General features: G+C 47.2%; 1 protein-coding gene across 2 annotated transcripts in view; it reads right to left on the bottom strand.

Annotated features, from left to right (window-relative positions):
* Positions 1-27836, bottom strand: part of PLXNA4 (plexin A4) — a 455411-nt gene that overhangs the window by 85616 nt on the left and 341959 nt on the right. For both annotated transcript variants that reach the window (XM_069801537.1, XM_069801538.1), the window contains exons 8-11: positions 26860-26959; positions 24472-24586; positions 8277-8477; positions 230-326 (exon numbers count right to left, since the gene is read on the bottom strand). In XM_069801537.1, coding sequence (XP_069657638.1) covers positions 230-326; positions 8277-8477; positions 24472-24586; positions 26860-26959 — 513 coding nt within the window. The remainder of the gene's footprint in view (positions 1-229; positions 327-8276; positions 8478-24471; positions 24587-26859; positions 26960-27836) is intronic.

Raw genomic sequence — 27836 nt, 5'->3', positions numbered from 1 at the left:
GGAAAGCAACACAAGTGGGAGGGAGAGTCGTATTTCGCAGGTGCAAAGAGAGAAGTGGCGGGGGGGGACACAAAGCACACACACAAAAAATTGGTAATTTGCAGAGTGCAGAGAACAAGTACGCACCAGACAGCACGGGGAGATGGTGGCGGCTTTGTTAAGTGTAGGGAGCAATGCGGCCCGTTGCTAAGGTTACCGCTTCCAAGGACAAGTTGAAATAACTCTTTACCTTTGTTCTGTGCTGGGTTGTCAATGTTGAAATTCCCGTTCCACACGACCGTCAGCTCCACCGGCAGGCTGTTAATCTCCATCCCTTCGTACGAATACTAGAAGTGGGAGAGGAAAAACAAAAAAAACCCTCAAACCCGGACTTACATGGTGCCCAGAGGTGGTGAGGGGATGGGATGAAGCAAGAGGTGGTGCTGCAAATTATCAACAAGAGAAATGGAGCTGTCAGCTACCTCCTTAATCACCAGTACCTGCCAAAAAGCCACGGGATCCTCTCAAAGTTGTTATTCTCGACAGAACAAGCCATGCCCCTCTCGATAGCCTCCTTAGCCCTTAGGTGACTATTCTGTGATTTAAGTGATGGGGCTTATCTTGGAAATCTACCTTCTAGGTGTTGAGCATAACTCTGAAGAATATTTTGCCAACTCTTGGGTGCACCTCTAAGGTGTCCGTTATGCATTGTGGATCTACCATCCGAATATACCTCTGCTATGTATTCCGTAGATTCTGACTGTGTATGTAAGGTTATCTTCACTAGTGATATTTTGAAGAACTCTTGGAAGTTGAGTGAGGTCTCAGAAAGCAGGGAACAGGCATATCATGGAAATACTTTTAAAAGGGGGAAAATGGAGGTTCTGTGTAATTATAGACCTGTCAGCTTAACTTGGCTTCCCAGAAAGAAAGTACATCAAATTATTAAACAATCAATTTATAAGCACCTGCAAGATGATAAGGTGATAAAAATCAGCCAGCATAGATTTGTCAAGAACAAATTGTGTCAACCCAATCTAATTTCCTTTTTTGACAGGTTTAATGTCTTTGTGGTTAAAGGGGAGGCAGCAGATGTGATTTATCTTGATTTCAGTAGAGTATTTGCTACTGTCCTACAGGAGATTCCCATAAACAAACTAGGGAAATATGATCTAAAAGAAGCCGCCATAAGGTATATGCAAAAGCTGCCAAAAAAAAAAAAAAAAAGTCAAATAATTCAATGTCAGGCTGGGAGGATGTTTCAAATGGAGTATTGTCCTGGGTCTGGTGTTGTTCAGTATTTTCACTGCTGACTTGGATGACAGACTACAAATTTCATGAATGACACTGTTCTGGGAGAGAGTGCAAGAACATCCAAAAGCAGGGTCAAGAATTCAAAACAAACTTGACAAATTGTAGAACTGGGCCAAAATCAACAAAGTGAAATTCAATACAGGCAAGTACCGACTATTCTTCAATAGGAGAAATCAATGCAAACAAATGTGAAATTGGAATGACTGGCCAGCGCTGCAGGAAAGGGTCTGGGGACTACTGAAGATCACAAACAGATTGCGAATCAACAATGCCATACTGCTGCCAAAAACCCAAGCAAATCTCATTTGGGGATGTACTAGATAGAGTTTGTTACATATGTAAGCCCCAGGAGGCAATTATTTTTCCCTACTCAGAACCAGAAAGGCTTCAGCTGGAGTAGGGAGTATCCAGTTTCCAGCAAATATGTATTAAGAAAGCTATAGAAATCTTCTGAGAGAGTTGGACAGACTTAAACAAACACTTGTCAGGCACAGTCAAGGTACACAGATCTGGCCTTAATGAAGGAAATGGAAGCTGATCTCTGGAGGCCCTCTCCACTGGGAAAGCTCTCTGACACATGGTGCTTAGTGTATTTTTTCAGCTAGATTTTGGTTTATCATAAGCCAGTTCACACAGGGTTCACCCAGTTGCCCGTCAGATCCCACTGCCCACCTCCATCAACAGCTTCCATCCAACACTTCACCAAAAGGCAAAAAGCTTCATAATGGGAGAGGAGGTGGTTGCTTAAAGGACAGAATGAGAACAAGGCAAGAAGGGCAGAGACATTTCATAAGGATTTACCCTCCTGAGATCAGGAATCTGCCACTGCACTGGGATATATAGCGGGAGAAACTCCCACTTCTAAAGAAAAACACGTTTTCCCCACTACGAGGTTAAATATAATTCAGTAAGCTGTCTGGTTTGGCTGGGTATGTCTTAGAGACCACTAAAGGGTTCCCCATCACTTAAAGTCGCAGTGTGGTTTTCCACAGAGATACCAAAGCTCTGAGCCTTTAGAGGTAGGTTTTTCTGTATCTGTTAATTGCCATATAATTGTGGAGGAAATCATGTATGGTGATTTCTCTCCATTACGGCAGAGTGAGTGCTAGCTGCATGGCAATTTCTCTTTGGACAAACTAAACACAATTAGCCACTAATCTGCAAGACCCTGTGATTATGATCTAGTTGTAGGGTATTTATGGGCATAAGCTTTGTGGTTACCATGGAAGTAAACAGCAGCCAGGTTAGCAGAGTCCTCTGCAATAGGACTGTACCAGCCAGTCTCATTCAGTATTAGCATTTTTATGACACTTCTCCGTGTCACTGCCAGCAAGATGCAAGATGATGCAGAGCCGCTTGGACTCACAACACTGGCTTTTCACAGCTTTTTGGAGCTAGGAGCAAGGATGGGGAGACAGGAGTGGGAAGGAGAGCTCCTGCAAAGTAGAGAATAATTAATCTTCTGCCACTCAGGAGCTTTGCAAACGCCTGCTTTGCACAGCACTTTGCAAATGCTGATTGGGAATGGGAAAAAGCATTTATACAGAACCACTGGTCACCCTTAAGTCAGATAGTTGAGTCTGTAGGTGCCTAAGAAAAGTGCTACTTTCTGCCTCAGCAGAGCCCTGTGTGTGCGTTGGGATTTAGCTGTTAGCGGAGCCAAGGGACAGGCAGCTGGAGTCCCCCAGAGCCTTTCATCCCGCTGAGGCTCCCAGCGCCAGCAGCAGGAGCCCAGCTGGGATTTTAGATCTTATCTGTCTGTGGCACCAGGGGCAAACACATATTAAACTTGTTAACTCAGCAGACTTGATCCAGAACTGGAAACGGATGCGAGGGGATAAACAATGGGATCCCCATGGAAGAGCTCCAAGGATGAAGGCAGCTGGGGGCTGGAACGAGGATGCTCCCGCTGCCGTGCCCGGCCTGCTCAGACAGCTCGGGGGCTGCACGGCAGCAAAACAGAGCGTTTTGCAAAGTAGCAGCGAGCAAATGCTCCGTCCTCTTCAGACCACAGGAGCTGCTAACTCATTGTGACCCCTGTTCAAAGCCCACTGAACTCAATAGGAGGCTTTGAAAAAGATTCGCTCAGCTGTAACAATAAGATGGAAATATGTTTCAGAGAAGAAAAAAGGGACGGTGTATCAATCTCCAGGACAGCAGAGCTTCCCGGATACTCCTGCTAAGAGCACTCATACCATTAGGGCTTGCATGTTTACATTGCCCTGCACTACTTTCTCCAGTACAGGCAAAAGCACTCAAAAGATGTAAATCTGACCCCTAAGTCTGCCAAACCTGGATTCCCACCATGCAAATCAAATCAAAGCAGAAAATTATGGGCAATTTAGAGACTCAAACTGAGAAAGAGAGGCTGCCCTTCCAGAAAAGCAGACTGGTTCTCATCAGGAAATGGCAAAAAGCTGCTAGAAGGAGCTGTTGTAATTCACAGGAACAGCACAGTGTGTTTTGAACTCCCAGGTACCAGCTCTTTGTCTCTTAAAATCTTTGCTAGTATCAGATACTCCTGCAACACGGGCTGAGCCCGTCACATCACTTGGCCATTTTGCCATGTCATTAGCGGTTTAACATATCGTACCCAAGCTACTGTAAACACATTGACTGTTTGTCTCATGGAAGTTGGACTAAGAGGATGGCTGCAAAATCACAGCTATCAGTTCTACAACAGCTATGCAAACATTAGCTGCCCTCATGGAAAGATACTTTGCATTTCAAAAGTCTGTGAATTCCTGGCTCTTTTGGGCATCCTGTTACTACAGGCACCCTGCATTAGAGGAACTTATCTTCACAGAACTCTCAGCCACACAGTTTGTGCAAATCCATAGCCACGCTTGACCTCTTGCTGTATCCTGCTGGGATGTTGTATCACCGGGTAAAGCCCTTTGGTAGTTTGGCTTGGGCACATTTAGGATGATAAACCAAGAGCGGTTACATTTCCTCTTTGTACCTCAAGCGTGTCCAATAGTGGGGAAACATCTACAGACAAACAGCATTTTAACAGTATTTTAGCGTTAGTCTCTTTTCCCTGACACCACTTTTGTGATTACAGCTCGGGCCTGAGGACTGATTCCTGTACCTGGCTCTGCTACCAACTCTTTGTGTAATCCTGTACAAGTCATTTAATCCCTCTTTGCATCAATTTTCCAGCCATAAACTGTAGACAGAAAACTTCTTGCCCACAGTCATCCCATCTCTTTGGACTCTCTGCTTCCCAGAGCTGGGACTGAATTTTTATGTCTGGGTATCACCCACAACAACAGAGCCCACATCGTGTTTGGAGTTTCTCTGTGATATTTGAATGCAGATAAGTAATAATAATGCATCATAATAATTGAGAAGTGGATGTATAACTCACAGCCCCATGCTTCTCTTCCTTTGGCCACCCATAAGTGTGTTTTCCCACGATTTCTGTGAATAGCTCCTCATTTTTTCCCAGCTCTGTTTTTTGTTTGGGGTTTGGGTTTTTTTTGTCATCACTCCCTCCACTGTGTGAGCCACACCACAGAGTCAAACGCCGCTGAGCTCTTTTGCTCAAGTGCAATGATGTGACAAATATAACATATTTGCTTTTCCTATCCCTAAGTTACACAGCTCTTTTGGCTGTACAATCTCGGGTCTCACGCCACACAGACCTGTGAAGGACTTGAGGCAAATTATCAGCAGGGTTTTTACTGCTAGAAATCAGTGTGTGCTGCCTCTGTGTGCAAGGCCAGGCAATGGGCAGGCTCACACCATGCAAGAAGGTGGGCTTAGTCACTGAAGCAGGTAATGGCAATGATCATGGCACGGTCAGGTGGGTCATCTCTCACCCATCTCCCTGTTCCTCATGCCGAAGGCTGCTAATATCGGGCTGATTGCAAGTGCTGGGGCTCCCACTGTTTCCCACTGGGGAGATTGCTCTCTGCCCTAATAGATCTAGCAATTTCAGCCATTCCTGCTGATGTTTTTACTTACTTATTTATATGCCTCCTTAGCTCTCCTCCTTTTCATTTCCTCCCATCACTCTGTGTCCAGACTGTCGGCAGAGCTATCATAAGTGCAATAAGGAATGGCAGGCAGGGTCTCTCTGAGTGATAATTGCATGCCTTGGGTGGTGTGATAGAGGACAAAGCCCAGAGCTGAGAGTCTCAAACCACTTGACAAGAACAATAATTGTCCCAAAGCATGCTGCCTGCAGTGACTTATTGCTGTTATCAAATGAAATATCTCCAGGAAAGACAGGGGGAGAGACAGAGCTGGCTACTGACTGGACCAAGCACCGAGGCGGCCTCAGAGCTGGATGTGACATTACTGACACACCATCAGATAGGGTGGTCCCACCTGGGTCTCCTTATAGCATCCTTTAACCAAAGTTGGAACCATTTAGTAAAGCACTTGTTTAAGATGGTTCTGATCCCTGGTGTAAATCTTGAGGGACCAGGCACTGGAGAGCCAGAATTAAGGCTTTTTCCTGATCCTATCCCATATGAAAGCAGGAAAAATCCCGCATTTTGCTGAATTTATTCTGCAAGAGCTGAATTTGAGCTCATCGGTGCCTAGCGCACGATGGGAGGGGGTAGATCTTGAGGCTTATGAAGGAAAACAAGCCAAGAATGATTGCTTAGTCTAGCATGCATCACCAACAGAAAGATCTGCTGGCAGGATAGCATCCCTTCAGGGACACACCATCACAACACATCCTCCCACCCTCCTTTGGACCTTCTCCAAGCCTGCAATGCAGGTGCTACATTCAGTGTCTCATCCAGCGACTCTGCTGAGTAAAAAGCTCTGTCAAAGGGGGCTGATTCAATTTGCAAACAAGCTCATACGGCTGTTTCTAAAGCCAGGTGACCCTTGGAGCAGAGGCTCATTGTATCGCAGTGGCTCCAGACTGAATGCTAATTCTGGCAGGGAAGGAAATAATCATGATGGAGACATATCTACAGCACTCCTTCCCTATTGTCTGTGTCCTCTGCCACCTGCTCTAACAGAGCCGGGGCTTCTCTATTCCCTTTTTGTATCTGTGTGAATGTTTCTTTCTTTTGTCTGGCTCTCCCTTCCACATCTCTTTCTCTCAGTGTCTGGCAAATTCAGAGCAACAATGAAATAACATTTCTCAGGAAAAAAAAAGAACTCAAATCACAGCGTCAAAGTACCTTTGGAAGAAAAGGGAAGAAAAGAAAAGGAAAGAGAGGGAGAGGGAGAGGGAAGGGGAGAGAAAGAGGGAAAGGGAGAGAGGAGGCAGAAAACAGGATAGAAAAGAGTTGAGTTTATTCCAAAATAAGCCTCTCTCCCTGGAGAAGAGAGAGGTCCACCTGAGCCACCACGAAACATGGGATAGGCATCCTACAGACACCACACAGCAGCAAGGTCGCCGAGTGCCTTTGCATTAGCCTGAGAGTCAGCCCTGCCTCCCTGTGCGGCTCAGGAGTAGCCTTGAGTGTTCTGCCATGAAAACAATCAGTAAAATCAACATGGTGCTGCCACAGCACTCGGGCATCCCTTGAGCAAATGCATCTCGGGATTCATCGAAGCCCGCTTGTCTGGTCCTAGGCACTAGCAACTTCTTGAAGCATGCAGGTAGTATGGGAATAGTAACCATTACCTCCCAAACCCAGGCTCACTTATTGGATACCACAAACTCAGATGCTGAGAGGGACCCTCCAGGACTACTGAGGCAGTCACTCCCCTGCTCAGCCCAATTATGCTTAAAATCATCCTGAGATAATCCATGCTGATGCCGATGGGGGCCAGAGAATTCATGACTCTAAAGGATGGCTGCTCTCTTCCCTGCTAAGACTCTTTGGACAGATATGTAGACTCTGCCCAGTCCATATAATACCCCTTTAGCCACAGGCTTTCACATTGTAAAACAAAATATTTTTTTTAAAAAGTGTAATGCCACCTTAATTTCTCAAGCCATCCATTTCTGTGAAACCTCAAACCTGGATGCTCACAGGCCACTAACCACTAATGAAAATCAGGGGGAGGGAGGGGGACAAACAAATAAACACAAGAGTGTCATTGGGAAGTTGCTTGTTTGCAACAGATCATAAAATGTGTGAACTGCCTATAATCTTCAGCACGCTACTTAATGCGGCAGGATACGTTGTGATGGATTTTAACAAGCGCTGCCCGGCATGGAGTGGCAGAGCTGCAGTGAAGTGGCTAAAGCCTGTAATTAGCTCTTTGACTAATAAATCATCTCGTAGTACCAGCAATGATAATGACTCAAATACACATCTTGGAGACGTGAATCTCATGGAGAAACCTCCAGAGAAGCAGAGACCACCGTTGCACATATGCACAGCTCCTGGCAGATGACAGCGTTTGCCCCCCAAACTGGCACTGCTGCGGTGACAGCACCGTTGTGACTCGCACAGGCTCCCTGGGAGGGGGGTTACTGGTCCTGCACTGCAGATGGGGAGGCGGAGGTGGGCAGAGGCGAAGAGACTCACCAAAGGTCAGGCAGTGAGTCAGTGGCTGGAGGAGGGTTTGACTCAAGCCTTCAGCACCTTACCCTTCTTTTGACCCATTACATGCTGGCGTTCGTCAGATTGTTTATACAGGGTTTCATATGTCCCGTCACCAAAACCCCACGTAATAACCTTAACTCTCAGGGTTGATATGAACACATGTCCCTTTGGAAACCCTTCTGAACGGACACAAGGATGTGACACTGTGAGGATATGGGCAGGTGAAGCTGATAATAATGCCTGTGGGTCATGGCTAAGGTGCCTCAGCACGGCCAAATGCCGCAATCCAAGGGCAGAAGCAACTACTGTGTGGTGACACCAGCTAGCCTAAAGAGCAAAAAGGGCAGTTTGCAAGCTACCATACCAGCCTTTCTTTGACTGTGGCTGGAATTGGACAGGCAATAAGGTAAAAAGGGCTGCCACACAACCCCACATCCCATTAGGACGGTGCTGTAGGCACTTCTGGTCCTCCCTGGCCCCTGCATCTCTCCCGAGTACGCAGGGCTTGCTCACCGAAGTGTTCTGGCACTGCACGCTGGAGCTGTTGAACCTCAGAGCGGGCACCCGCTGCTCATTGCCCTGGATGTTCAAGATGCATTCGTAGCCTCGCTGGCCCGACTGCGGCTGGGGCAGGTTCTTGGCCTTCAGCGTGATCGGCTTGATCACTTCCACAGGCACCAGGATCTTCTCTGCCTGTAGCAGCTGGGGACAGTCCTAGGGAGAGAGAAGACAAGGCGCCAAGTCAGCACACGGGTTTCCCAGCCCCAGCTGGAGTCCTCTGCTGCTTCCCAACCTTCCCACTTCACACTTCGCTTCAACCGATTACAAAGCCTTTGCATCTCCCTGGGCCTCAGCTTATTACAAGGGTATTCAAGGCGCATTGCCCGGAAGGCTCAGACAAACAGGTGAGGAAGGATTTCTCTTACAGACCATCCTTTCCTATCTCCCTTATTCACAGGACAGACTTTCAACCCTCAGGACCCTAGGAAGCTACCTCTGGTGCTTTTTAATACCTGCTCCATTAATCAGGTAGTGGGAATGCAATCGTATTCCCTCCGGGGACTTAGCCCAGTCACAGTGCCATGACATGAGAAGTGAATAAAGCAAAAACCTGAGCATAATTCCTTGCCTCCCCAACAGCCAGCGCACCTTTGTACAAAAGGCACAGCTCTAGCTAGCTCCAGCAAGACACGTTGTAAGCTACACAGTCTGGGCTGTTAAAAAGAGAGTTTGTTTTGGCTTAGAAGCGGACAGAATATTTATTACAGATGGATCCAGCTCCCAAGAAACAACTGTTACACAATGTGTGGAGGTCCCTTGGAAAGACTTGCCACCATTTCACAAAAGGAGCAGTGCTAAATGGATGCTGCTAATCCAGCACCTCTTGGTGAGTCCCTTGCACAGGTAGAGGTCTGGGCACCCAAAGCTGCCATGTAGAAGGCTGTACTCAAAGTCTCATTAAGTTGCACAGCTTTAGTTAGAGTAGCAATGAACTGCTTCTTCATAGTACAATCAGACAACTGCAAGCTGTCAAATTCATGTATTCTAGGAAGCTCTCAACTCTTTAGGAAATTACTGCAGCATTCGCCCGGCTAATCCAAGGCAGTTTGATATTAAATGGGATCCCTTAAAAAAATGCTACAACAGGCTACAAAACATAAGCATGCCATATGCACAGACTACGCTGTCTTGATCACTTGTGAGTGCCTGGCTGTCCCCTCTTTTAAGTCTTTTGAACTCCTACCTGCCAAGAGGAAGCCTGTCCCCTCTTTTTCTTCTCGGCACTGTTATTGGCACACCGCCTGCTCTCCCTAGAGCACCACGGGAGAGCAGCCACCCTGTCCAGTGCAGAGAGCAACACCATTTCAGCCTGTCTCGCCCAACGTTAAAGTCAGGTCCAGTTGGTGCAAGCAGAGACAAGGAACTTACATAAAGAGGTGCAAGCTTAATCTGTAGGTGTGGGCAAGGCATGGCAGGAGGCTGGACTGATCCAGGGCTGGAAAGTAGGGAAAGGGACTGAAGGGCTCAAAAGTGGAATTTACGGCTTACGAGAGTCTGGGAGCTTGTTAGAGCAGATGGTAGAAGCATCTTACTGAAGCAAATAGCTTAGGAAGATAAAGAAATGGATTAGACGTGTAACATCTGCAGTTACACCAACCAGAAATAGAATTACAAGAGCCATCAATCATCACACTGTGGGTATGAGCCGATCCATGGCCGGGGGCAGAAAGAAAATCCAGTAACCACCCAGCACATCACTGCAGTGAAGTCCGAAAGCCTTCCTCAGTCCCCAAAGAGGGTCTGTCTGTCCTAGTGGGGATGCCAGACTGAAGAGCCCTTCAGGGCAAACTGATTTCTCATCTGCACTTATAGGGTGATGCTAACGGTGTAAATACTTGACAGCTGCTGATGAACTTCAATTGGCTTTGCCCAGGTTAACACCAGAACCAGGACAGCCAAGCACACAGTCACTGGAGCTGGACGGAGGTAAACCATCTTGGGTCCGGTGGCCACTTGTCTGGGCTAATCTGGAACAAGACCTAGCTTAATAAATGCTACCAAGGACTGAGGCTTAAAAGGCAATCGCGTTAACCCGGCTGGATGGTGTAAAGCTTGGAGGTGGCAAGCTCATGTGGTACTGCATTGCAGTGATGAGATTTACCACTGCGATTCTCTGCTGTTTTGGGGATCCTGGTGCTGAGCGGCACTTCAACAAGCAGACTTGTGTGAGGAGGCTCCAGGAGTATATGAGCAGTGGAAGTTGCCTTACATGTCATCATGCACAAGGCACAGCCAGTGTGGAAAGAGCCTGTGTCTGACCCCCAGGAGTGCTTCAGGAGCTACACACTGTTCCAACACTCCCCGCTCTTGCTGTTGTCCTGTCCCATGTTGAAATGTTCCCAGGGAACTACTAATGCTGAAACACAATGGTTAAAGTGTCACAGAAGTGTTTGCCTTGACAAAAGGGCAAGGCTTGGCAGTCTAGAAAGTCTTTCCAACCTTGAGTCCAATGATCCTACATTATCAAGGCACACCAGCGTTAAGGCTAGCTGCAGGGTTAAGTAGCTACTCAGCATGAGAAATTGAGGCATAATCTAACCCTGGGTGACTTAGACCTATAAAAACCCAGAGGGCAGGGGAAGGAGGTGACCTGGGCTATATTAAAACAAGACTGAGAATCTCCAGTTCTGATCACGCCAGCAGATACCATGTATAAGTACCAGTTGGGACTGTGTGGTTTCAACACCCCCTGACCCTTCCCCTTCCCCTGCCCTACATGTCCTGGGGCCTCTGAATCAACTCCTTTTCTTTCTCCTGGCATAAGAAAAGACCTTGGCAACATCATCTCAATTTTTTTTCTCCCCAGCTATAGGAGTTCAGAGAGAGATGCATTGGCAGAGCGAATCAGTGGGATAGGAGGATGGGAAAGCCCTATCTGCTACTGAGCAGCCATTTCCCAAGAGTGGGCATTTTGCTTGATGTCTGTCAAATAGAAAAGCCTCTGAAGGGGGCTGGAGGATGGGGGTTGGAGATAGTCCACTAAGTTACCTGCAGGCCAATCCCAGCTCTTCAGGCTGGTCTTTCTTGTCTAGCTTTATCCCGTCCCCCTCCACCACTGGTGCTGTAACCTTTCCGATAACACTTGTTTCAAGTTCATTAACAAGCAGTGATTGCGGCAGCCCCAAAACAGGATTCGTTTGCATATAAAAAGCTTTGCAGTACTGTGAGGAAGTTCATTATAGATAATTGAAGAGGCGAGCGCCATAAAGAGGAAATCCTCCCAATGTGGCTTTATCTGATTGACCTAATGTTCTTTCTAATTGAAACGGGGGGGGGGGGGGGGGGGGGGCAAAAAAAGGCAATTTCATTGGGTGATGTACTGCATAAAACCTCAGAGCTTGGACTGCTCTCGGTTCGAATTCAAATGTAGTACTCATTTTACAGCCTGTGTCAAGCTTTGGGTGCCTGGGCAGGTTTGTATTTTTGAGGGTAAAACTTCAACCTGCTCAGAGCAGACCCTGCAATCAGGACCCAAGCAGAAGGGTCCTTAAAAAAGAGTTATCTTGGGCATTTTCCAGCAGAAGCAGTTTCTCTTCACCTTTCCTCTGCAATGGACATCACCTAGGTTGGAAAAGCACGGTTTTCACATGATGTAGGGGAAATAAAAACATCCACTGCCAACAACTGTACCAAGGAAGGGCACAATCCCATCCCTTCTGCCTTTGGTATATAATAAATTAAGCCTTTCCCCCAACTCTAAGGGCAGCTGGTTCAGATTCCAGAGGAGCTAAAATCCAGTTTAATCTGTACCAGGGCAACACATTTGAAAGCGGACTCTTGATTCATTTTGTGTGTGCAGCTTCATTCTATTCCTTAAATGATTTCGAATGAGTCAGTCTCTTTAAAATAATATCCTCCACCCTTGCCAATTGCTCGTATCAGCAGTGATGCACACCTCAAATCACCAAATTTTGCCAGTTATCAAGTCAGAGAGCTTTTGCAGTGAAAACACTGCATGAAATGGGCTGTACTCATTGGGTCAATGGTAGTTTAATTTTCTTTATTTATAACTCCTCATAGAATGCCTGCAAATGTGTTTTCCTGTAGCTTGCAGAAATAATGAAGTCTCAAAAATATGAGAACCCTTTCTCTCCTTTTCTCTCACACATGTGTTATGGCCCTCATCACAGCTATACCTGAGTGAGTCCCCAGTGAGACCCATCATGAGAATTCTGCTAAAGAGGGCAACGAAACCTCTCTGAGGCTATGTGGTCTTAGCCCTGAACTAATTAGTTTGGGTCCTTTATGGTGCTTCATACATATATAGTTATGATTTCATGGAGATTTCACCATGCTGTTTTCCAGTATAAGCTGGACACTGACCAGATACTCTGAGTTATCATCTTCTCCTAGGGACTGAAGCATGTAGGGATCTTTCATAGTCTTCTGACATTGCATGGGTTTTTCTTCTAGCCTTGTTTTGTACAGTTTCACTCCCTGTTACTGTTTGTGACCAGGATCATGAGCCCAAGTCTCATCAAAGTATTTTCCAAAAGAAAATGAGTCTGATCTACTTTGACTGGCAGGCAACCTACATGGGAACAGGTAAAACATCTGTGAATTTGCAATGACCCATCCACCTATCAACAGTCTCCACCTTATATTGGTATCCCAGTTCACTTTTCTTCCCCTGTGCATCTCTTGTCATGCAGAGCATTCAGGTGAGTGAACCTTTTCTACTTTTCCTTCATACTGCTCCCTCACGATCGCTGGTAGCATTGACTGGATCTCCACTTTCTACAGAAGGAAACTAGAGCTCACCTATTGCTGACTGCATTGTAGGCATCTTTGGCAAGATAAACTCAACTCTTGGCAATGAATTTTCACCCTTTCTTTCCCAGAAGGGTAGGACTCATCTCCATTCAGGACCAGACATAGCCACCACCTCCACTACTCATCTCAAAGCATCCAGTTCCCCTTTTCTCCTCCCATCAAAATCCATTTTTTCACCCTCAGCTTCAGGGTTTTTTTTTAAGACTTTCTTTTCAGTATCCCTCATTCAGCAACCATCTTTTTGCCTTACCCAAGCCATCTTGCCTGGAAGGAACATGACCACAAAGTGAATCTAAGTAAGTGGGGGCCATAACTTACTCACTCAACCCCTTCGGGACCCCACAAGAAATGATGCTCAGATTGTTATTTACTCACATATTACATAAATACAATACATCTGTTGTTCATCTGCTCTGCTGAGCTGCAATGTACCATTTTCCCTGTGTCTCCTATGGCTTTCTCACCCTCCCACTCTGTGCTGTAATCAAGTCAAGAGGGTAAGATTTTAGAGGCAGGGACTGGGACTTTATAAAGATATCTAGACCACAGCATCTGGATGCTCTGTTAGTTAGATTAGATTTAAAAAAAACATTAAAACCAAAACAGAACAGGGAAAGAGAAAGAAAATGAAGGGAAGGAAGGGGAAAAAGGAGAGGGAAAACAGGCAAACAAAAAAAAAATTTTTTTTGGTCATTGATTTTAGAGGAATCAGATTTCACCTGGATAAAAAGCAGGAAAACAACAAGTTGGCAGATGAGAGGCAACAGGGACTGCCTGGAATACATTGCCTGAACTTCTCTCTCACACCTCAGCAGGGTCGCCCAAGGTCAGGGCTGTGACACCACACCAGCGAAGTCAGACCCTTGTTTAGCAGCTACGCTGTACTGCTGCAAACAGAGGGCTTCAGGCTCCAGGGCTGACAAGCTGGTTCCTTCGATGAATCATTTTTAAACTATTGCACAACTTCCCACCCCCAGGATAATCTGGAGAAGTAAGCAGCAAGGAGGTCGGCATTCCCAGTGCGGGAGGGGAAGGGGTGAGTTACAGTCCATGTTGTGTTTACATTATTACACCACTAATTCTTAGCATCATAAAAATTATATTTAAAATTTACACGAACAGTGCTGGGGAACGTTATTAGGTTATAAAGTGGAATCAGGTCAATGCTTTGTAGGCAGGATTCCAAGCTCCATAAATTTCTGGATATACTTCCCCCAAATTTACATCGGCACCAGCAGCAATCAAACCAGCTACAAAAAAGCTCACCCGGTCAAAGAATTTTTTAATGCACCATATATTTTATCTGCACTTCCTAAGTTTACAATGTTGTTAGTTTGATTGATGGTGTGCTTATTTATTGGCACAGCAAAAGTAATAATACATGAAGAAAATGCTCAGAACTTTAAAGGCAGCTGATGAGGAGAAAGCAACAGGATTTATAGGAAGTGTAAACATCTGCAGAGACAACAAAGAAATAATTGAGTCCTTGCATCGCTGTCACTTCTGGTGGCTCCTTTCTAGTTAAGAGTCTTCCATGCACTCAGGAGCAAATACCAGTTCTCTTTTGTCAGATATTGCAAGTGATTCTGGTGCCTGGGAAAAGGTGGTTGGCCTGGAGGCTGGTGCTCAGTCTATGGAAGAGATTTGGCCCTGTTTAGGCTCTGTGCACTCTAGTAGCTGCATACTTCAATGGTGGGTTGCACAGATGAGTGTAGTGATATTAGTGTAGTGATATCACTGCTGGAGGAAGGGAGTCCAACAGATCAATAGCAGATCATTAGCTCAATTGCCATAACCTCTTGGGTCCTTGGCTTCAGTGTTGTGAAGGCTAGAGTGCAATGCTGATCACCAGAGAGTGGATGGAGACTCGAAAAGCAGAATCTAAATGAAGATAACTAACCTCCTCTCACATGGCTTACTGCTGAATCCCGTTGATCGGGAGCAAAGTGACTCCCCCAAGGCCACGCAGGCAGTGCTGGGAAATGACCCAAGTCTGTTGAGAGCTTGATCCCAACCTAGGACTATTCTGCCTCTGAAGTCAGTCCACACATCTCTGCTGATCAACATTAATGATTTTACCCTCCTTTAATTCTTTTTTAATAGAGTCTTTCTCAGCTGGTCCATTATTTCACAAGGATCAAGGTCAGGCTGCCATAATTATCCAAGCACCACATTTATCCTTTTTAAATAGAGACACAACATTAGCTTTCTTTCAGCCCTTTGCTGCTTTGACACACTCTCAGAAGGAAAAGTAATGATCCAGAGAGCAGGAGCCTTCTGGTCACTGGATGAAGGGAGTGGACTAGTGACAAAAATAGTAGATGATTGTGTCATTAGGTACATCTGCTCAAAGGAAAGGGGCTACTGGAGAAATGCAAGCAGCCTCAGTTCTGGTGTTTCCTGAGTAACTGCCTGGTTTTGAAATCATAAGAAATATGAATGTGTGCACTGAGGACTGTGGTTTACATGCAAGAGACAAGATGACCATGTATCTACTTGGACAAAGTCTGTCATTTGTTAAAGGAAAACCCTGGTTAAGTAAGACAGTCTTCAGAATAACACGCACAGTAAAACTGGATTGTGCAAAGCCATGGAAAGCACAGGGCAGAGCACAGGCAGCTTATAAAGCAGTAACAAATTTCTTCTCTAATTATTACTATATAAATCTGCGTCCTTCTGCCTAGCCAGCCTTCTGTCCTTCTGCAAGGACTTCCATCTGAAGTTCACAAGACCTTACATGTGTAAGAAAGCACTGTATGTCTATGCATGGCACCCTAGCAGCCCAATGAGGCTGCGAATTTTGAGCATTGCAGTAACACCCCTTACTGCTTATCCATGTAGGTACCAATGACATGGACATGTCACTCCTCAACAAAGCAGCTTCCTATACATCTGTGCCAACAAATGGGGTTTGCATGCATAAGGGACATTCTCCAACCAAGGCTCCCTCAAAAGCGACAGGGACTCTCATGACAACACTCTCATGTGGGGATTTCTGGTGTCCAACAAGAGTTGAGCCCAAGCTGTAGCGCTTTCTTCCTAAGAGAGGACCGAAAGACTATTTCTTCTCTAAAGCTGCCCATTTTTACAAAGTTAGTAGGAACTTGGTATCTTTGAGAGCTCCAGACTTTGGCCCAACTAGGCCAAGAATGGCCAATGAGATCAGAAGTCAATAGAAGAGACAGAGTAACAGATGGACCGGAGGTTGCACACACAGGCCGCGTTGATGCAAACTCACTTCCTTCAGAAACCAGGACAGAAGCCCAGAGAGTCATAATACTTTGGCTTCCACAATGAAAAGGTCAGGACCATGATATCCTGGCTTTTGCCACTCACCCCTCACCAAGATGCATGACAGCATGAGATAACGTCCAAGCCAAAGCAAATGGGCTTATGCTCAAAGACAAGGCGGGGAAGGAGGGTCTGGGCTCAGCCTCCTGGAGATGCCCCAAGCAGAGCAGGAGGCACATTCCAGCCTCACCTCTTACCTGCAGCTTCAACATCCTGAGAATGTTTCTCCTTGGCCAGGTCCCAAAACTCACATGTCCAAAAGCAGTGAACGCAGCTGATGCTGCAATGGAGAAAAGCAAAATCTTCCTGCTTCGGGGACAGGCCATCACCCTGGACTAAGTCTCAACGGGGAATTGTCTTTCGTCCCCCAAACTGCAGGGTGCTATACAGTCCTAACAGATGTTCAGATAGCCAGAAAATCCTGTAGCCACTTGAGGCATTACAATGGCATCACACTAAGCCAGGCTATCAAAACAACATAAGCTCTTCCCAATGTTATTTCAAGGGTGCTGTGTTGGCAGGGACAGATGAATATTATTACCCTGTTGCATTCTGAAATCACTCTGTCCTACAGGATAAATAATCTTGCATTACAAAGATGAGCAGCCCAACTGGTATGAGTAACATTTAGCAGGGACATGGTATTGAGTGTCAGATGTTTCTTACATCTCTGTTCAAACCAATCTCCCTGAGTTGCTCCTAGAAATTACATGAATAAGTCCTTGATTAGTGTCTCACATTGTGGCTGGAGAAGCTAAGCTCTAAGAAAACAAGATGTGTATTAAGGTAGGATGAACTTCTCACAGGGAGGCCTTTTTCCATCAGTTCTCAGTTCCCATTGCGGTTTGGTTGGAGGTCTCAACAAGGAGAAACAGGGTGGAGCTGCCTTGCACAAGGGCAGATTTCCTGCAGATCCACCACCATAATAATCAGAAATCCTGCTAAAAGTTAGTGTGGAAATTGAACAAGTTACTAGCCTTTTCCCCTGCCAGCTGGATGACTGCAGGGCAGAAAGGCTCAGAGATGACAAAAGGTACCCCAAAATAACAGAAGGAGTCACTTCACACACAGGCTTTCCATCTTTTTCTTCACCTCAGTGCAAGTCAGTATGACTTGCAAACAACAGCAAATTATCTAATTTGTTTGTACATGCTCAAAGACTTCTTATGAACAGCCCCCACTGCGAGATCACAGCTCCAGGTACTAAGTGCTGTACAAGCACCTATTAACGGAAAGTGCTTACCCAAATCAGAAGAGGGTGTGCGAGAAACAGGGACACAGAAAGGTGAACGTGTCCAAGCCAATGCGGAGGCAAGAATAAAACTCTCATCTGCTGAAATAAAACCGGTGGCCTCATACACTACCCGATACTGCCTCTGAGCAGTATTTTCATGCTCGAACAGGACCCCATAAACAAGGGGAAAGCTTTCTGCCTCCACTTTCTGTGTTTAATTTCCTCTTATGATTATCTGAAGCACCCCTTCCGAAGAGCATGTACCCACTACACGATACATCTCCATTTCTGGCAAAGAGCCATTAACGGTGGGTGAGGGCAGAAATGCCACAGCCTGAAATGCCAAACCACCAGCAGCCCCAAGGCACGGTTGGGTCGAAACCATCAGCTACAGCCTCCTCCCAGATTACCCCTTGCCTCCCCGTGGACAGGATGCCGACAAGACTGAACTCCACCACACCTGCTCGGAAACGCTTCGAAGACCTAAATAGACGTTAAAACACCAAAGCCCCGTGCTGCTTTGAAAGCAGGTGCTGTGAAATGGATGCATCGCTACGCCAGATCCCAGCTGTACGGGGTGGCTGCTGCTTGCCCGCAGCAGCTGCCCGCCTAGAGCTGCTCCTGCTCCCCTCGCCTCTCCTGCCGGTCCCCCTGCCTGCTCACAGCACTCGAAGGCAGCAGGTTGCCTGCAGTTTCCATAGAAACTACACCTCGCACCCTCCCTTTAATGATAGACAGGTGCCAGGATAAGCGAGCGGATAATCGACAAGCGGGGAAAGATTCGGCGCTCTGGTGTTGGCCTCGCTGCAACTGTCATTAGAGTCCCGGAGAAAGGAGAGATCCATTAATTTGGGCGGAGATGGGTTTTCTCTCCTCCCCGTGCCGATGCTTCCAGCAGCCGCCTCTCTGGCCGGGTTAAGGGAGGCTGGAAAGAGGAGTGGGAGGGAAACCGAGCAGTTGCCACAGCAACAGCTGAAGATGCATCACCCGAAGGGTTGTCGAGGGAGCAAGGAGTTGACCATGCTCACCTGATGGCCCAGCAGGTCCTCTCCCCCCTTCCCAGTGCAGCCACCCAGGCATTTCCATTGGGGTGCATTTTAGGAGGAGGTGGGCACCACGCCTGCCTTCTGCAGCTTGCAAAGAGGACAAAGCAGGACATTTGGGGGCCCTGAAAACCTCTCTGCTTTTTGAGACCTTGAGGAAAAACCCTCCTTGAGCCAGACTGAGATGCACTGGCAGGGTGGGGAAGGGCACTGCTGAGTTTACTACAGACAAAGTCCATAATGAGGAGATGTGGGCATTATCACTTTAGAATAGAATAGAATAGAACAGAATAGAATAGAATAGAACAGAATATTTTTAGTTGGAAGGGACCTACAATGATCATCTAGTCCAACTGCCTGACCACTTCAGAGCTACCCAAAAGTTAAAGCATGTTATTAAGGGCATTGTCCAAATGCCTCTTAGATGTCTCCCCGTTCAGGTTGAGCTGTCATTATCACTCCCTACCTTCTTTTTTCCCTTCTGTTCTTCCCTGTTTCCCAAAAACCCCATCCCCAAGAAGCACAAGTGGCCAGCCAGAGGTAAATCCATGCACTCCATTGCAGAGGCCTCCGGTAGAGCTCTTCATTCAGCACAAGGCACGAGCAAGCACTGGGCAAAGCAACACTCTGCTCCTCGGCAGCTGCTCGCCAGCATGCAGCTCACACAGCATTCTATTGCTTTTGACAAATTAATATTTGAAGCAGTTGTTTCTTTTATGTGGGCTTTACTGTCGTTAGCACGTACAACTCGACATAAAACACTTTGGTGCGAGATCTTTTCTTCTGTTCTCTTTTTAGGCAGCAGATGAAAATCCTTTTAATAAAAAGCTTGTTTGGGGGAGGAAGAAAAACACACGCACACGCAAATCGGCTGAGCAGGGAAAGATGAAAACCTCCTTCAAGGTAATTAAATGATTATGTATCTTTTAAGCCCGGCGGATAATAGATTTGTTATCTAGGCTTGCTTTCAGCTTTTGCCATTTTTTTTCCCTCTCTTTTCCCCCACACAAAGCTAAAATCCTTGCACGGCCTGGAACAAGATAGTGTTCATCTCAGGGAATAAGGCACAAAAGAAGACTTAGTCCTTTATTCCATCAACTCAAGTAGGCTACCCCAGCTTACTCATCCTTGTACATATGTCTGTGAAACACTGACATGAAAACTACCCACTGGATGAGAGCAGGTCTGTACGAAGACAAGATGGACAATGCCATCAGGTGTATTGGGTAATACGCATCAGGAGAGGCAGGTGCTGTTTCTGTAGCTTCTATGACACTGGACACCCTCAGATCAATTGTTTTACTCCTCCATGCCTCAGTTTCCCTCCACTACTTGTTGACTGTCTTGCCCATGTACAGAAGAAAATGACAGAGCTCTCTTACTTGGTGATTTTGTCAAGTAAGTAAGGGGTGATTTCACAGTGCGTTAGTCTGCAGTGCAATGGTTTGTGGTGCGATGCTAAGCCTGCACTATGACTTTAGCTACAGTCAGCAACAAATGTCAAAAGCAGAGACAGGATGGCCAAGAAAAAAAACCAGAAACTTGGCCTGCTCCCTTTTATCTTTGAGACTAATTCTCTCCACTTTTGCCACTAGCTCTCTTTGTGAAAAACAACAACAAGCTACTTCAGTATTAAAATGTCTTTTCTTTCTTGTTCTTTCCCTTCCTGGCCTCAATAGCAATAATCTCAGTTCCCCTTTATAAAGCAAGAAGTCACTCAGTATATTTCAAGCTAGTGGACTTGGCTTTCGAAAACTTGCTGTAAGGGGAAATTATAAGCCAAGGTGAAGTATTTCTGCCACAAATCATCTGGAGACATCATCAACCCTATTTGATTGAGTTCAGTGCCGTAATCATAAATACACTTGCTTTATGACCACGCTGGAGTTCTTCACCAGGAGCAAAAATGGGCTTTCCCAGGGTTCCCAGTCTAGTTGATTCAGCTCTGTTATGGGCAGAGCTGATTCACCGAGCACCTGACAAGTGACAGGTAAGAAAGTCATGGCTCCTTGTTGATAGCGAGGGATGTGCCTTTTCCGTCCTTCCTCCATCTCTGGTTTAGTTTTTTTGCCAGGTGGTGGTAGGACAGCTGCCCTGTCCCACCCTGGGGCTGGCCGATCACAGCTATCCACCATGAAATTCAAAGGCTCCCCTTGGATGGTAGATCACAGGCTATACAGATAGAAAAAATATTTTGCCTTCTGGACAGCGTGGGTCATGGCCAAAGCCTTTCTGCTGACCCACTGGATCAGGCTCAAATTCATCCTGCACTCTGCATTAATCAGCAACTCATACTACAAGGAAAAAAAACAAAGTAAAAAACCCAAGATAGTGTCAGAGAACATGAAGAAGACCTGAAAGAAAGGCAAGTTGAGCCCAAGGGTATCCAGAAACTTGTGAGATGTGCTAAGGAAATGATAAGAGTCAGAAGTACACAAGGGCACAAGCCTCCCTTCAAAGTGCTCCAGGCTGGTCCAGGGGTGCTGTGTACCAGCTCAATTGGTCCATTTGCAGCCCAGGCCATCTGGAGAGTGGGAAGCCTCTTCCCACATTACAGCAAGATGCTGTACAGGCAAAGAGAGAAAAAAAAATCACCTGGAAGTGGGTGTATTGGCAAAAGAAGGTGAAGGCCATAGTGAGGGGGAAGGGAGCAGGCTTGGCATGCCAGCAATGATGATTACAGAGGGAAGGAGTTTCTGGCACCAGTCCATATGACAGAGTAACACCAATATTTGTTTGCTTGGCAAGGAGTCTCTTGGTGCAATCAGACCATACAATCCTGGAAGCTGGCCATACTAATCTGCTCAGCAGATTCATGGAAGGACTGCAAATGGGATGGTCCAACCATCCCACTCTGGTAGTACAGTTTTGCATCAGTACCTCCTCAAGACTTACTTATTTAGAAGGTACTCATGCCTGGATGGTAGCAAACGCTTCCGTCTTCTCATCCTCCAGGGTCCAACTGCTTGTAGAGGAAAGGATCAAAAGGAGCATTGCAGATGGAGATGAAAAGCCAGTAAAAATAGGCCCACTCAGGGTGATGGTACGTTTTGAACACTACTGAAGATGGCATTGGGAAGTCTGGAAATCAACCTCAGCCCTGTCAGCCTTGTGAGTCATCGGCAACTGGGTGGAGGTCTGGATGGGGAATAAGAAGCCAGGCTTAGCTTCAAGTTACCAAATGGTTTCTATTGTTCAAGAGCCCACTCAACAAATAGGCATGGGTACATGACAGAAAGGGAAAGAATTGAAGGTGAAAGTAAAAAATAGACAGTGGAAATTTCAGTGAGAGAGATGAGTCAGTGAGAACATGGCTTCTCAAGAGAAGTGTGGGAGATATACGCAGCATTTGTTCAAAGTGCCATTTGGCAAAACCTTTCTGGCCACAGAGCAAATGTAAATCTGTCAGAAGGCACTTGTGACACCATCCTTTCCCAGCCCTAGTGTCCTTGAGGGCCACAAACACACCGATGGCAATGAGAAGGACCATGAAGCTACAGGGCATTTCTCATATCGCCAGGCAGAAAGCTATCTCTGAAAGTTTTGCGTTTCGCAAGGCCATTATCCTTGCAGATATTGTCCAGTCATTCCGGTGCTGAGAAGTGTTTCTTCTCCACAGCAGACAGCAAAACCAGCTCCTGAGCTGAGCAGCCGACTGCCAAATGTTGTCTCCTGTGGGAAAGAGGTTTGTGCCTGGGGATTGTTTTGCTGCAGAAGCCAACAAGGCTGCAGCCCTTATTAGCAATGACCAATGTAACATATATGTGTTGCATGATGCTATCATTGCCTTGTAGATCAACAGTTGTCTTCTAAGGTCAAGTTTGTGCCTCTTCCTGCTGCCATGCAAATTGCACAGAGCAGCTTTGCAAGATCAGAGAGGGAGTATTTGAAGGTCAGCAGGAAATCCTGTGTTAAGGGGGATAGAAGAGAGAAAGAGCAATCTCTACTGAAAAAGCCCCCCAGACTGGATCTGTCTCCTAGTCTGAAAAGGATACCTTTCAGAAACAAAACTAGTGAGAGGTGATAAAGCAGCGATGGAAAAGGTGCGCTAAAATAGGCTGATCTGCCGAGGCCAATGAGTCCACTGCCTGCTCCCCAGTTCTGCAGAGCAAGACCTTGGAGGGGATAAAGACCAGGGGCTGTGCGATCCCCAGTCTCTTCCCTAAGGAACTGGGATGACACAGAGCTTCTCATGATCTCCTTTCCGATGGGAGCAAGTGTCAGAAACACCTGGGATGTGATACGAGTTGAGGGAGGAGGAGATGCACTGAGATTTGTAGGCACTTCACTTTGGGCAGAGGGCTGGAGGAGAGAAGAGGTGGGAACTGGGGAGGTGAGTCCTGTGCATGGTGCACGAGACACACCAGAGGAGTCTGCCAGAGGAGATAAATGGTTGTGGCATTGCACAGCAGGAACCTGAGACAAAGGGAATGCCGCCTGAGCAAGAGGCTGAGGTCCCTCCAGTTCCTGAAGAAGAAGGCACAGAGACCTGTGGCCAGCAGGACTGGCCAAACTCTGCCAAGGCTCCATGCAAGGGAATAGGATCTGCCTGGCTGGGATAGTCTACCAGAAGGGCTGAATCCTGGGCTGCCTTCCTTCACCACTTCACCACCGAGTAGAAGGTGTCAAGCCCTCCAGCTCATCAGCAAGTTTTCCAGCACATTTACAGCAAATTCTGAATCCTGGTAGAGGAAGAACTGGCAGCCTCCCTGCTCGTGAATATTTATGGCCTGTCCCAATGCCACAGCAGTTCAGGATGTCTGCTCCAGGACACCTCAACCCGCACATATGTGACATCTCCACCAGCACATAAGGTAGGGGTGGGAGGGAATGGGTGATGCCACAGGAGTGTGAAGACACTACACGTGTGTCATCTGGTCCAGCAAACTGGCTTGCCTGGGTCAGGGGCTGGGGGTAGGTGGGGGAACATGTTAGAGACAGCAGACCCAGCAGGCGGCACAGGGAGCAGTGGGGATTTCATCCTCTGAATGCGACACACGTTGCCGGAGTCTTCAGCAGCTGCCTCTGCGCTCAGTGGTTCAGCAGATATCAGATCTCTTAATGGGTACTGGTCCCTTGGGCCAGGCAAACAATGAGCCATCTCAGGTCATTTACCAGACAGGCCAGGATGCTTTCAGACCATTCCTGACCAGGAAGTAATTAAGTGGCTTCCTATTTGTATTCTCCCGAGCTCCACTTGTCTGCAAGTGCTTGTTAGTTACAATACGAGCTAGACAGCATTTGCGGCACAGCAGCCAGCTCTGTATTAAGCCCCAAGGTCCAGTTCAGCTCAGCAACTGGCGATGAGGCATTCTCCAGCCTTGTCTGGAGGCAGTTTGATGCACTGGCCATTAGGCACTGAACACACAAAGCCACAGAGGTGCTCGAAGCATGGCTGAAATCCACTGACACTCTGGACATAGCCCTAAATCGTCCCCAGATCTCAGCCTGAGGAATATCTGCTTAGAGGCAACCTTCTGCTCTCCCAGAGGAGATGCATGCCCAGTGTTTCCCATTCCTCCTAGTCCCTTGGTGCCGGGAGCTTGCAATGACTTTCCGAGGCAACACGGTCCCTGTAGTGTATAGGAGGGAGAGGGCAGCTCCCTGGGGGTCTGGTAGAGCAGAGAGGAGAGGAGCTATCTACAGAGGGAAAGGTGAGGGTCTCCTGGAGGGTCAGCAGAAGAGGGATAGAGTGGGACTGGAGGTGGAGAAGACTTCCTGGACATGTTAGTCTGACCCAGGCCAAAAGGCGGCATCAGCCCCAAGCAGCCCACGTACGTGACGCGTGCCCTGTGCCCCTGCCTACCTCGGGCAGCTTGACTCGTCCCTCCTGGAAGGAGCAGGAGCTGGGGTCATGAGTGCAGACGTGGCGGTACTTGCACCAGTGACATCGGTAAGGGCTCTCCACGCACGACAGACACCTGAAAACAGAGAGAAAGAGTAGTCACTTGGCCAGCCAAGTTCTGTGAGCCAACAGGAGTTGAGGCTGAGAGTGTTTCTCAGAGGGAAATATAGCCCAGCAAACATTGCTTTTGCCATCACTAGCAGAAGGCCATAGGCTTTGAACTGACCCAACACCATCAAGTCGCAGGATGGTGCTGGACTTGCCATGGCCTCAGCTGGTTGTCACTGTGTCTCATATTAATCAGATAATTCAGATTGCATTCATATCATTGTAACTAGAGTAGTAATAAATATTCGTTGTATTTTGGTTGCCCTGTTACAACTTTTAATCTGACTATCATGTTCTCAGCTTCATACATAAGAGGCGTTCCCTTTTTTGCCCATAACAAAATCCTGAGTGTAACCAAAAATACAAGATCAGGGGATGGGTGTAAACTGCTACAGCCTCGCTGCCTCCACCAGTGCCCTGGGAGCTGCGAACACATCGTGAGAAGGTGACTAAGAGAGGGGCAGGCAGGAGGAGCGATGCCCGTGGAGGGCAGTCCCTGTGCACCAGCAGTCCCATCTGGCTAATCCTTCCACTCTCACGCATGATACAGAGGTCAGACACAAACTGGGATGCACTAAAGTCAGAAAGCCAAGGATTAAGCAGGGCATTTTCTCCCCCTGTGTCCCACAGGCTTATTAGTGTGAGTTCTGCCCAGGGTGATGGGACTCTTGCAAATGTATGAACTGTATTCTTCTTTTCTTCATCTCAGCAGAGAAGGAAAGACTATTGTAGCACTTGCCTGGGAAGCAGAGGGCATATCTAGGATGTCACCTGCTCAGGGTGTAGGAAAGAGCCGTGCCCTCCATCTTACAATGTTTTGCTCTCCTATGCCCCATAGACCCTGTAGAGTAAGAGCTGCAAACACCTCTCCTGGCTGTGTTACAGCACCGACTTATACGTACATCTCCTTTTTATTTTTTCATTTAATACGATGTCTGCTCACCAGCAACCAAACTGAGCCGTAACAAGCTCTCTGCACAAAACAAGCGCTGGACGGTAGTGACTCCTGGTCACTCACACTGTTGGAGATCTTCCTGTAGTTGCAGCCTCTGATGTACCTGGAGGGGACTTGGGGTGGGGAGGAATTTTTCCGGCCCTTATGTGCCACTGGGTTTTTAATGGGCAGGAGTGAAAAAATTGCCTCCAGTAGAGCTTGGCTGAGCCCAACAGGCAGGCGCACACCCTCTCCCCTGTCTCTGTGAAATCTCGCTCAACTCCAATCCACTTTCAGCTCTGGTACAGCGAGCTATTCTTCAAATTGGTAACAAGTGCTTGCTCTGATACATCAAATTAAAAATGGATAGTGTATTATACTTTGTCAAGTAAGAAACCAAAACATGCCATAAATATTTAACACCACCATCTCTTCTGCTCTCCCCCCCAACACTTGCTTTCTGACACCGTTTGTCAAAGCAGCAGGAACACGGAAACAGGATTTGTGTTTCCTTGTGAATTGCTGAGCCACAGTAATTATCTGCTTTTGGCACTTCTGCTGGCTCAGTGGTGGGGACAGAGCCGCTCAGCCTTGCTCAGGGGTGGATCAACCTACTGGAAGAGCATCTTTCTGCAGGAAAGCGGCAGACCTGCTCCGGTGGGGCAGCTCCTGAGCAGCCCTGGGTGCCAGCTAAACCCCAGAAGAATGGGGTGCAGGGCAGGAAAGAAGCTGGCAGGGTGGAAAAAATGGTCTTGAGGGAATCAGCTGGGTGTTCCCCGCTCAGTTCACAACATGCAGGAACCAGAAACTCCCGTCTTTCCAGATCTGAAGGTCCAAGCTCATGCTAACCACTTGGGGCAGGCTCCTACTGATGGGACTGACAGCATGGATGAGGGCTGGAGGTGGGTATGTACGAGCAGGATCCAGCCATCCACAAAAAACTGCTTAATAGGCAGATGAGGGGGCCATTTGCTGAGGTTGTGACTCACTTTTGACTCAATTCTGTGGCAAACTCCCGCTAATGTGGTGCTCCTCTGCCCGAGGGACACATGAAGATGACAATGATGACTCCTCAAGACAACGCCTTCCTGCAAAGGAGGCTCATCAACAGAGCAAATGGTCACTGCGCTACTCTTGGCCTTCTCAGGAGGGACGCCACCGTGCTGACTATCACACAAGTGACCCTGGCCCCTGGTCACCTCCACACCTAACCAGCTTCCTGAGGGACACAAGCCCCAGTCAGCAGTGGATTCTGTGGCAGATCCAGGGGTAGAATGGAAAGCAGGTATCAAAAGAAATGAACATACGAGTTGTGGACGCTGCAGTTGTAGAAGACGAAGCTGGTGCTGGCAAAGGTCATACCCGTTTCCTTGGACTTGAGCTGAAGCTGGACAATGTGGTGGTCTCCTGGGGAAAAAAAAAGACACATCAGTGTGAGACTGCTTTGTTAGTGTAGTTAAGCCCTGTTGGTCATGCCACCAGTCTGAACCTGGAGCTGTGCCACAGTACCTTGGCTAGTCTATCCTCAATAGATGTAGAAAATGCAATAAAATCCTTCTAGAGTCCAGTTCTCTGAGTACATCTCTCTCTCTTACGGTACTGGGGTGATGGAGTGTGTCTTCACCACTGGAAATTAGCATACCTGGGAGCAGAGTCTGGGCTGTATGATGACAACAGGCCTAGACCATACCTCACCAATTTCAAAAATATTCTGACTGAAGTCATCAGGTAGGAAAGCTAAGCTCAAAGAAAGGATGCAGATGTCTGGAATTAGGAGGCCGTTAAATTTGAGTACTGTCCTTAAAGTTCTTCCTTGCTGTTGGTTCATTTGATGTCCCCAGAAGGAAGGAGCCTGTGGAACATTTCACTGCTGGCCCCAGACATTGGTGGCCTGTGCATACACTGCCTGAAGGATAAATGTACTGGCTTTCCTAAGGGGATAAAGAAAGATCTACATTCTCCTCACCCTCATTATTTAACATCTCTGAATATGGCCCAATACCCAGGACAACCATGCCTGAAAAAGGCCACCTCCCGATCCTGCGCCCAAAGAGAGATTATACCTTGAGAAAGCAGGGTGAAGGAATGAGCAAGGACGATAGATACCATAATAGTGAGGATAGGGTAGGGGCTCCCTATCTGCAGCCTGGGAAATACTGATGGACAGGAAGATTCCCACATGAACAGTTCTTCCAGATTCACTCACCCCGTTCACCCCAAGGTCCATTCACCCCAGCCTTAGGCTACAAAGACCCCATCTCCATGTGAGAGACATCCACGAGCC

Source organism: Haliaeetus albicilla, chromosome 14, assembly GCF_947461875.1.
Source record: "Haliaeetus albicilla chromosome 14, bHalAlb1.1, whole genome shotgun sequence".
In the NCBI taxonomy this organism is placed as follows: domain Eukaryota; kingdom Metazoa; phylum Chordata; class Aves; order Accipitriformes; family Accipitridae; genus Haliaeetus; species Haliaeetus albicilla.
This window is presented reverse-complemented; position numbering and strand designations above follow the sequence as displayed.